Source organism: Pan troglodytes, chromosome 18 (genome assembly GCF_028858775.2).
Source record: "Pan troglodytes isolate AG18354 chromosome 18, NHGRI_mPanTro3-v2.0_pri, whole genome shotgun sequence".
NCBI lineage: Eukaryota > Metazoa > Chordata > Mammalia > Primates > Hominidae > Pan > Pan troglodytes.
In genome coordinates, this window is record NC_072416.2 from 79355482 (window position 1) to 79364993 (window position 9512).

Below are 9512 nucleotides of genomic sequence, written 5' to 3' on the forward strand. Positions count from 1 at the left end.
ACCCGGTCTCTACTAAAAATACAAAAAAATTAGCTAGGCGTAGTAGTGGGCACCTGTAGTCCCAGCAACTCAGGAGGCTGAGGCAGGAGAATGGTGTAAACCCAGGAGGCAGAGCTTGCAGCGAGCCGAGATCATGCCACTGCACTCCAGCCTGGGTGACAGAGCGAGACTCCATCTCAAAAAAAAAAAAAAAAAAAAAAAGAATTCTGTGTCAGTGGTGAAATGTTTTACTGTAAACATCATTGCCTCCTTAGAATAACTGGAAAAATTCTAATCATCTGTAGAACAAGATACATATTCAGAGCCGTATTTGGAAATGCCCCTCACTGGAGCCCAAGCAGGTGCAATGCTCTGGACTCTTGGTAAAAGGTCTTATGCTCCCTTGCAGAAACACCTTGCCTGTGATAGTGATGTTCCCGATTTCCAAACTCAGGTTGGAGAAGGCATTTCTCACCAGCATGGTGACCAGAAAGGTGCCTGCAATACAAAGGACCCAGAGTCACAGCCATTGTCATGAATTTGACCAAGAAAACTCTCCCAGCTTGCTTCTCTAGTCCACTGATGCCTCCAACGAAATCTTTCACCTCTGAGCATTTAATGAATCCCTGCTGTATGTCAGGCATGGTGCAAGGCTCTGGGGACACAGAGATGAAGGAGCTTGGTTCTTGTCCTCAAGGGCCTTATCATGTAGTAGACACATAGGACAGTGAACGCCAAACCACGGGAGGAATCGGCATGGGGCACCGTGGGCATTGGGTGGGGCTGCTTCAACCTCAGGACAGAAAGAAATGGTTCACAGGATAGAGCCAGGGCTGGAGCTAAATTCCAAAGGAGAAGTAGGTTCTCCATAGATAAGACTGCAGATTCCCAAGAGGGAGACACATAGCAGGATTGTCGGAAGCGTGGAGACAGTGGAAAAGGATATTTTATTTTATTTTATTTTACTTTACTTTATTTTATTTTTGAGACAGGATCTTACTCTGTCATCCAGACTAGAGTGCAGTGGCACGATCTCAGCTCACCACAACCTCCACCTCCCAGGCTCAAGCAATTCTCCTGCCTCAGCCTCCCGAGTACCTGAGATTACAGGCTCATGTCACCACGCCAGGCTAATTTTTGTATTTTTAGTAGAGACAGGGTTTCACCGTGTTGGCCAGGCTTGGAGAAGGATTTGTAAGATTTATTTAGATACATGTGTGTCCCATCCCTTCTCCCTCATGGGGAAGGGGATGTGGGTAGGGGCTACCTTCTGTCTTCTCAAGCCCAGAGAGAAGTGCTTGAGAGAGGAGCCTTCCTTGGAAAGCCTGGTATGTGTCTGTTTGGGGTCCGCATGGACAGGCTTCATACTCATGCCCTTGAAGGAACTGTCTGTGACGGGAAGACGTGCGGGTGGGAAGGGGACGGGAGGAAGGGGCTGCATTTCTGCGTCTGGGAAATAATTGCATTTGGCTGGGAGTCGGCCAAGACATGGGTCAGAATGTTCTGTGGACCAGATGTGTGCCTTGGGGAGACGGATGCTGACGAGGGGAGGGAGAATGAGGAGAGTCCAACAGAGAGGGGAGGTGGCCAGGGAGAAGCAGCCAGGGCGTGTGGCCAGCTAAAGGGGAGGCATCCCCCACCACCCCAGGAACAAAGGCCTGTAAGGCCCAGCTGGGGGACCCAAGAACCCAGAGAAGCTCCTACAAGAAAGAGGCAGCTTGAAACATCTGCTAGCCCTCAAGAGCCAGGCCAGCTAGGACTCGGCCAGCACCACCAAGTGCAAATGTCCCTGCCCTGTCCCGTTCCCTTTCCATCCTTCCACTCCCGCCACCCCTGGAGTCATCCAAATCTGTTGGCCTTAGGGGCAGGAACAGTCTGTTAATCATCTAATAGTGAGCAAAAGTCACAAAGCACATGGATATTTTATCAGAGAGGGATCATCTTCCCCTGTGGAGTGACCTTTATAGCAGCGACTTTCATGGCAGGAGTAATTTTTTGGGGTGACAAAGCAAAATCTGCATCTGGCTTATAACCCATGCGTGGTGTGATTTTCCAGCTGCAGCATCCTCTAGACTTTCCCTCTTCCAAGCTGGACCCTTGGTATCTGGCAAAGCCCGGGTGGTTTTCTTCTCAAACCTATTGCCCTTCTGCTATCTGGTTTGTGGAGCTGCTTGCAGAGGGCGCGGTAACCCCACACCTGCACAGTATCACCCATTTTCTAACGCACTTCTGAGATCCAGGGGGAGCTACGGGCAGGTCCTGGATGGGCTGGAGACTCTGCCATTCTCATCACATTTCTGCCTGCTGATCTCATCCGGGTCCTCAAGAACTCTCTGTTCCTTACAGATTAAATGCAAATGGGCGCTGTGGCCACCTCCCCTGGCTGGTGCCTGCCAGTCTGTCCTCCCGTCAGCATCAATGCAAATACTTCTGAGATAGACCAGAGATGGGACTTGGAGCCCTGCCCTGCCTCATCGAGGACTCTACTACAAGCTGGTTGGGGAGGGTGGCCCATGGCAGGCACAGACTCCAGTCAGATCATCCAGACGTTGCACCACAAATCTTGCTCAAGGTGCCATGCCCACTGAGTGCAGACCTTGAGGAAACGAAAACAAACAGCTCCCACCTTAAATCTTACTCAAGGGAGTTAACCCTATAGCCCGCACACACGAAGACCAGAAAAATGACCATCTTTACCCTTTGCCTCATTATAATACTAAAAATCATGCCCGAGGGTGGAGCTTTAACATGCTAATGAGACATACCACACATCAAGAAGCATGTGACCAGACTGCACAGGCGCTGAACATTCCCCACCTCCACATGCTTAAACATCGCCCTTTTCCCATCCTACCTCCTTTCAGAATGCCGGGCGTGGTGGCTCATGCTTATAAACCCAGCACTTTGGGAGGTCGAGGTGGGCAGATCATATGAGGTCAGGAGTTCAAGACCAGCCTGGCCAACATGGTTAAACCCCGTTTCCACTAAAAATAAAATAGTCAGGCATGGTGGTACATGCCTGTAGTCTCAGTGACTCAGGAGGCTGAGGCAGGAGAATCTCTTGAACAGGGAGGTGAAGGTTGCAGTGAGCTGAGATCGCGCCACTGCACTGCAGCCTGGGTGACAGAGTGGGACTCCATCTCAAAAAAAACAAAAAAAACAAAACAAACAAACAAAAAAACAGGCCGGGCACGAGGGCTCACGCCTGTAATGCCAGCACTTCGGGAGGCCAAGGTGGGTGGATCACCTGAGGTTGGGAGTTCAAGAGCAGCCTGGCCAACATGGTGAAACCCCTCTCTATTAAAAATACCAAAAAAATTCTCCGGGCGTGGTGGCGCATGTCTGTAATCCCAGCTGCTTGGGAGGCTGAGGCACGAGAATTGCTTGAACCCAGGAGGCAAAGGTTGCAGTGAGTCAAGATCACGCCACTGACTGCACTCCAGCCTAGAAGACAGAGCAAGACTCCACCTCAAAAAAAAAAAAAAAAAAAAAAGAACGCCTTCTGGACTTTTTGGGGAGTCAGCCCCTGAACCTCCACTCCAGTGCTGCCTTCTTTATGTTTGAACATAAGCCTCTAATAAAAGCCTCATCCAGGAAAGTTTGAGTACATCAGAGCCTAAGACCCCATGGTCGGCAACACTTCCTCTCTCCATCCCCGTCTCTGCCATTCTTGGTTTTTACCTCTTTCCCGCTGGGGCATCACCTGCAGTTCCCCAAACCACACTCTTCTCTAGAGATGTCTGAAGAAATCTGAATATGCCCGGTCTCTTACAGGGGCCCTAAATGGGGGTGATTTTGCCCCCCAGGGGACATTTGGCAATGTCTGACATTTTTATCATCATGACTTGGGGTGCTGGTGCTACTAGCATCTAGTGAATAAAAGCCAGGGATGCTGCTAAAACTCCTTCAGTACCAGCCCCCAACTGTAACGAGGAATGATCCAGCTCCAAATGTCAGAAGTGCCGAAGCGGAGAGCTGATAACTCAATGATGGCAGATTACATCTGGCTGTTCCTTATCTTATGACCCAGGCAGGATGCTGTGAACCAAATCTATGTCCCGGACACACTGGAAAACTGGCTGGCAGGACCCTGGGCACCAAGTCACAAAGGGAAGAGGAGGGGCATCAGAAGGGGAGCCACTAACCCCATGTACCTTCAACTGGAACAGCCAGGCGGTAAATCCCAAATGGCTCTCCAAAGCTCACTTGCTCGTGGGAGAAGGTTGCATCGAGTCCAGCCACCTCAAAGGTCAGCTCTTCCGGGATGCCCTGAGCCAATGAGATGTTGATCAATAGGTCCTGTCCAAGCTCCAAATGGTCAGAAGCCCAGGAGGCCTGCAGCCCTGACAGCAGCTCCACCAAGTGGACTGTGATGTTCCTGGAGATTGTAGAGGTGTTGGTGTTGCCGGTGGCTTGGATCTCCAGGCGGTGCCTCCCAGGGCCCATCAGTTTCTGGGTTTCTCTGTCCAGGGTCATCAGATTGTACGGTAGCGAGCCCTTTTGGGTGGTGGACTCGGCCAGGGTTATGTCACCCAAAAGCACAGTGTAAGTCACTCCTGTTCCTAAGTGGGGTAAGAAAAATTTAAGAATGTTGGTAACAACCATGCGGTTGATAATACTATGGCAGCTCAGACTCAGTCTCTGAAGCCTGATCCTGGATACAAACTTGGATACAGATACAGACATAAAGAATTATGTAAGGATACGCCCCCTTCTCAAATATTAATGGTGGTTATCCCTGAGTATTAGGTTAATGACTGATTTCGTCTTTCTTTTGAGACAGAGTCTGGCGCTGTCGCCCAGGCTGGAGTGCAGTGGTGCGATCTCAGCTCACTGCAACCTCTGCCTCCCTGGTTTAAGTGATTCTCCTGCCTCAGCCTCTGGAGTAGCTGGGATTACAGGCGCCTGCTACCACACCCAGCTAATTTTTTGTATTTTTAGTAGAGACGGGGTTTCACCGTGTTAGCCAGGATGGTCTCGAACTCCTGACCTTGGATTTGCCCGCCTCAGCCTCCCAAAGTGCTGGGATGACAGGCGTAAGCCACCGCGCCCGGCCGTGATTTTGTCATCTGGGGGTCCGCTCTGTTCATTTGCATATTCTAACTTATTTATACTATGCATGTCTTACCCGAGAACCTAAATATTTGTAATTAAAAAATTACCACATTTAGTTGCCAGGGATGTCCTGGTCGGGGGGAGGAGGAGGAGGACTACAAGGGAGCATTTCTTAAGGGTGGGGGCTGATTTTTATGCATGAGAATTAGCTTTGGGTCTTGTTTTAAGCAGGAGCAAGTAAAGCTATTCCTTCAACCTACACTGGTGACCGCCCAGAACCCTGCAAACTAACATGAGAACTCAGCCCGTTCACGGGAAGATGGGGGCTCCCTTGCAGGTTGCAGATGGTTGTTCTTACTGGATGATAAATATTGCGGTTGACTCTTAAAATCTGACTTAAATCAACAAATTAGGATTCTTTCCGATAAAAACCAAGCTAGCATAGTTCTTGTCTGGATGATGATGATGATGATAACTACGATATAAGCCCCACGAGAATGGGAACCCTGACTTTCATATTTACTGCTGCCTCGCCCACACCCGGCAGAGTAGTAGGCACTCAATTATATTAGTAGGATGAGTAAATAAATGAAGGATTATTTTGTTTCCTCAGGGGAACATATGAGCCCTCTTCATCCAACAAGCATGCAAGACCAGAAGGGGTTTCCTGAGGGCTGTGTTAAAGCCCCATTATGGCTTCCACAGCTATTGCTATGAGAGGGATCCAGGTGGGATGTGAGGTCAAACCAAGCCACCTGCTCATTGCACTAGCTCTGTGCTGCCCTGTTTACATCAACAGGCCTCTATTCTAATCTCAAACTGGTCCTGGGCTTCAGGAAAAACGCTGCCCTGGGTGAGGATGAGTCTTAGCCAGGAGGGTCTCTACTGAGAGAAAGGATGATAATTTAAAATATTTAACAACCAGCACAGCATGGGCGCCAACCAATTAGAATGGATGCTCTGATAAATCAGAATAGACACTGCGACCAACAAATAGATACCATGACCAATCAGAATAGACACTGTGACCAATCAGATGGACACCCTGACCCATCAAAATAGACATGACAACCAATCAGAGCAGTCTCTGTGACCAGTTAGAAAACACAGGCTGGGCGCGGTGGCTCATGCCTGTAATCCCAGCACTTTGGGAGGCCGAGGCGGGTGGATCATGAGGTCAGGAGTTCAAGACCAGCCTGGCCAATATGGTGAAACCCTGTCTCTACTAAAAATACAAAAATTAGCTGGGTGTGGTGGTGGGCGCCTGTAATCCCAGCTACTTGGGAGGCTGAGGCAGGAGAATCGCTTGAATCCAGGAGGCGGAGGTTGCACTGAGCTAAGATCATGCCATTGCACTCCATCCTGGGACACAGCGAGACTCCATCTCAAAAAAAAAAAAAAAAAGAAAACACACTGTGGCCAGGCACAGTGGCTCATGCCTGTAATCCCAACATTTTGGGAGGCCGAGGTGGGCAGGTTACCTGATGTCAGGAGTTCGAGACCAGCCTGGCCAACATGGCGAAATCCCATCCCTACTAAAATAGAAAAAAATAAAAAATTAACCTGGCATGGTGGCACGCGCCTGTAGTCCCAGCTACCCGGGAGGCTGAGGCATGAGAATCACTGGAACCCGGGTGGTGGAAGTTGCAGTGAGCTGAGATCGCACCACTGCACTCCAGCCTGGATGACAGAGCAAGACTCTGTCTCAAAAAAAAAAGAATAGACACTGTGACCGATCAGAATGGACATGACAATCAATCAGAGCAGTCTCTGTGACCAATCAGAAAACACACTGTGACCAATGAGAATGGCCCCAGCCATAACAGTTGGCACAGCTATACCAGTGGGTGCAGCTGAATACTGGCCTTGGCCAGGGGCAACTTGATCGTGCCAAGCTAGTCGATGCTGGCTGTACTGAGATGGGCTCAGGCCCAGTTGGTAGCAGTCCCAGTGCCACCTCATCCTAGTTAAATTCCCAAAAGGAAGTGACTCGGAAGTTCGGTTCTACAGGGAAGCAAAGAAGGGCCTTTGGAAGGCCAGGAGCACTCACTACCTTACTAGCCTTCTGACTCTGGGCAAATGTTTTAACCTTTCTGTGTCTTCATTTCTTCATCTGTAACATGAAGATAATACTAGTATGTAATGAGTACGCAAGTTTATGCAAAGCACTTAGAACAGTGCCTGGCACACACTAGGTGCTAAATAAATGAATAAATGATAGTTTAAAAATGAACTCGGTCAGGTGTGGTGGCTCACACTTATAATCCCAGCACTTTGGGAGGCCAAGCTGGGTGGATCATCTGAGGTCAGGAGTTTGAGACCAGCCTGACCAACATGGTGAAACCCTGTCTCTACTAAATACAAAAAATTAGCCAGGTGTGGTGGTGCATGCTTGTAATCCCAGCTACTTGGGAGGCTGAGGCAGGGGAATCACTTGAACCCAGGCGGTATAGGTTGCAGTGAGCTGAGATTGTGCCGTTGCACTCCACCTGGGCAACAAGAGCAAAACTCCATCTCAAAAAAAAAAGAACTCAGTAGGTGATCCTTGTTACTATTTATTTACTTTTTTTTGAAACAGGGTCTCACTCTGTTGTCCTGGCTGGCATGCAGTGGCATGATCTCAGCTCACTGCAGCCTCGACCTCCCGGGTTCAAGCCATACTCCCACCTCAGCCACCCAAGTAGCTGCAACTACACGCATGTGCAACCATACCTGACTAATTTTTGTACTTTTTGTAGAAATGGGGTCTCACCCTGTTGCCCAGGCTTGTCCCGAACTTCTGGGCTCAAGCAATGTGCCCGCCTCAGCCTCCCAAAGTGTTGGAATTGCAGGCTCAAGCCACTGCACCCAGCCCACTATTTATTAAGGTCTGGGAGTTGGATAGATTTGGAGGAAATCAGTGATTTTATAGCTTGCCTTGATGTGCCCAATTCTGCAGACTCACCTCCATCAAGCTCCACCTGAATCCACAGAGGATCCCCAAAGACAGCCTGGCAGAGAGGGCTGGCTCCTGACTGGGACAGGCAGGAGCATGCAGTCACACTGAGCGTCTCCATCTTGTCTCGCACGGTCACCTGCCTCTGAGCTGTCACATGCCACTCACTGGTTGTGCATTCAGCAAACACGGTGAATTCCCCAGGAGATGTGAACTGGTGGGTCACATTGCTGGACACATTGCCGGCCACAGTCAGGGACATGACCAGTGTTGGGGAAACACAAAGACACACATTTACACATGCACTGACAGGGTTTGGATCTGCGCTCCTGCCCAAATCTCATGTTGAATTATAATCCCCAATGTTGGAGGTGGGGCATGGTGGAAGGTGATTGGCTCATAGGGGCGTTTTCTCGTGAATGGCTTGGCACCATCGCCCTGATGCTGTTCTCTTGGTAGTGAGTGGGTTCTCACAAGATCTGGTTGTTTAAAAGTGTATGGCTGGCCAGGCTTGGTGGCTCATGCCTGTAATTCCAGCACTTCGGGAGGCGGAGGCGGGCAGATCGCTTGAGGTCAGGAGATAGAGACCAGCCTGGCCAACATGGCGAAACCCCATCTCTACTAAAAACACAAAAGTTAGCTGGGCATGGTGGTGCACACCTGTAATCCCAGGTACTAGGGAGGCTGAGGCAGGAGGATCGCTTGAACCCAGAAGGCGGAGGTTGCAGTGAGCTGAGATCGCACCACTGCATTCCAGGCTGGGCGACAGAGTAAGAGCCTGTCTCAAAAAAAAAAAAAGAAAAGAAAAAAAATCCAGCGAGTACTAGTAACACTAGCAATAATAGTAACAACTTAGACTATGTCGTTCCTGGCCTGAAAACCCTATTATCCTCTGTAGTGGGTGCTACAGGGAATCCCCCAGATTCCACCCTTCAAGCCTGAGGCATGCATTCCCCCAGTACACCTGTGAGCTGTGGCTGAGGGCTTACAGCTGAATCCATGTCCAGGAGTCCCTTTTAGCCAAAGGGAGTTGCCTCGCTCAAACCTACCTCCCCTCCCATGGACATCTGCACCCCACGAGTGCTCAATGCCGGGGTATAATGGTCTGGCTCTCTGGCCTCAACTGGAAGCAACTCTGAGGGCCATCTCTGCTCAGAGGTTTCTGCAGGATCGGCAGGGTCTCTGTGGGCCCTGCATCCCAGTTCAACTCTCCTCTTGCCCCATCTTACTACTCCCTTCCCATGCTCCACAACAGAGTCTGTTTCCTGGTTCCTGTGAGACAAAGTAGCAAACTCAAGGAGATAGGTGTGCTCATTTCTGTTAGCCAGCATAATCACAGGAAACCCCTGACTGCAGTGACAGGCAGCCCTCCAGAACACTTTGAAGACAAAACAGAATAGAGTGCTCGGCTTCCACGTCTCTAGCCTGAGTCACTATATCCCTAAAAAGATAAATGACTGGTCCTTTTCTTACATATAAGATAATGTCTGGCTGGGTGCAGTGACTCACGCCTGTAATCCCAGCACTTTGGGAGGCCGAGGTG

At 49.9% G+C, this 9512-nt stretch overlaps 1 protein-coding gene across 1 annotated transcript in view; it reads right to left on the reverse strand.

Moving 5' to 3' along the window:
* Positions 1 to 8262, reverse strand: part of LOC454266 (polycystin-1-like protein 2) — a 101201-nt gene extending 92939 nt beyond the window's left edge. Inside the window, 3 exon segments of the mRNA XM_054668490.2 lie at positions 400 to 477; positions 4134 to 4541; positions 7979 to 8262. Of these exon segments, the coding sequence (XP_054524465.2) occupies positions 400 to 477; positions 4134 to 4541; positions 7979 to 8231 (739 nt within the window). The 5' untranslated portion in view covers positions 8232 to 8262.
* Between the last annotated feature and the right edge of the window lie 1250 nt (positions 8263 to 9512).